This window comes from Passer domesticus, chromosome 21 (assembly GCF_036417665.1).
Source record: "Passer domesticus isolate bPasDom1 chromosome 21, bPasDom1.hap1, whole genome shotgun sequence".
Lineage (NCBI taxonomy): Eukaryota > Metazoa > Chordata > Aves > Passeriformes > Passeridae > Passer > Passer domesticus.
In genome coordinates this window covers 7289291-7291131 of record NC_087494.1, presented here as the reverse complement: position 1 = coordinate 7291131, position 1841 = coordinate 7289291, and the positions used below count along the sequence as shown (strand labels likewise).

At 49.4% G+C, this 1841-nt stretch overlaps 1 protein-coding gene across 1 annotated transcript; it reads left to right on the top strand.

Moving 5' to 3' along the window:
• The first annotated feature begins 552 nt into the window (after nucleotides 1–552).
• Nucleotides 553–1485, top strand: LOC135284522 (olfactory receptor 14A16-like). Its single transcript, XM_064396076.1, has one exon. The coding sequence runs from the start codon at nucleotides 553–555 to the stop codon at nucleotides 1483–1485; it is 933 nt and encodes a 310-aa protein (XP_064252146.1).
• Nucleotides 1486–1841: the final 356 nt, after the last annotated feature.

Sequence of the window (1841 nt, the reverse complement as noted above, 5' to 3'; positions counted from 1 at the left end):
GGGAGCTTCAATCCAAGGTGCAAAGCTCTCCTAGAGCATCTCTGAGTCATAAGATTGATGGGGAATAGCAGATGTGCTCTGACACTGAAAATGCTGCTGGGTTGGTGAAATGAGCAAAGTCCTTGTCTACAAATGTGGAGCTGGGCTGTGGTGGATCCATCTCTTCCCAGCACTATCTGGTGATCTTTAAGGAAAACTTGGGAGTGTGAACATCCTCCATTTGAGAAAAGTGAAAGCCCAGAGAAACTCTGAACAGAATCAACTGACAGACCATCTCCCCTCAGTCTCCACTCATCACTTTGCCTCACAGAACGTGCTCTGTTCTCACTGCAGGCAGCAGAAATGCAGAGGCTTTCTGATGTCCAAGAATACCTAGAGAGATACAGATGGAGATTAAAAAGAAAACCTCAGAACTCTTAAATACAGAAGCTTGTCAGTGTGTGTTACAGAGGAGGGTGTATGGGAAATGGCTTTGATTTTGGTTACAGACATCTCCTCTAACTCTTCATTATCCTTTCTCCATGAACAGGTCCCCATGTGCAGCCCCAGCAAATGTCCAACAGCAGCTCCATCAGCCACTTCCTCCTGCTGCCATTGGCAGACACGCGGCAGCTGCAGCTCCTGCACTTCTGCCTCTTGCTGGGCATCTCCCTGGCTGCCCTCCTGGGCAACGGCCTCATCATCAGCGCCGTAGCCTGCGGCCACCACCTGCACACGCCCATGTTCTTCTTCCTGCTCAACCTGGCCCTCAGCGACCTGGGCTCCATCTGCACCACTGTCCCCAAAGCCATGCACAATTCCCTCTGGGACACCACCACCATCTCCTACACAGGATGTGCTGCACAGCTCTTTTTCTTTCTGTTCTTCATCTCAGCAGAGTATTTCCTCCTGACCATCATGTGCTACGACCGCTACGTGTCCATCTGCAAACCCCTGCACTACGGGACCCTCCTGGGCAGCAGAGCTTGTGCCCACATGGCAGCAGCTGCCTGGGCCAGTGCCTTTCTCTATTCACTGCTGCACACAGCCAATACATTTTCCCTGCCCCTGTGCCATGGCAATGCCCTGGGCCAGTTCTTCTGTGAAATCCCACACATTCTCAAGCTCTCCTGCTCACACTCAAACCTCAGGGATCTGGGGCTTCTTCTCATAAGTTTTTTTTTAGGTTTTGGCTGTTTTGTGTTCATTGTTTTCTCCTATGTGCAGATCTTCAGGGCTGTGCTGAGGATCCCCTCTGAGCAGGGACAGCACAAAGCCTTTTCCACTTGCCTCCCTCACCTGTCTGTGGTCTCTTTGTTAGTCAGCAGTGGCACATTTGCCTACCTGAAGCCCCCCTCCATGTCCTCCCCATCCCTGGATCTGGCCCTGTCAGTTCTGTACTCGGTGGTGTCTCCAGCCCTGAACCCCCTCCTCTACAGTCTGAGGAACCAGGAGCTCAAGGATATCTTGAGGAATCTGATTACTGGATTTTTTCAGAAACACTAACTGCTTGTTTTTTCCTCCATAGTCTAAAGAGAAAGTCATTGCAGGTCCAGCCTCTCCTTTAAAATACTTCATAGTGGTTGTGTGCATGTGGGGGATTTCCTTTTCTATTTTGTGATAATTTTGTGCACAATGAAATTTGGTTATTCATCCCATTTCTACCTCCCTTCTTACACCCTGAATTTTGCCCACAGACTGTATAAATGTGGAATCACCTCCTCTGTGCACTTTAGCAAAATAAAGGATCCTTCATGTATTTGTTTTCCAAAAATCCTTCCTTTGAAACCTCATCTCAATCTGGTAGGGCAGTGCCTGTGTGCAGAGAGAGAGAGAAACAGAGTCCCAGCACAGCAGCTGTG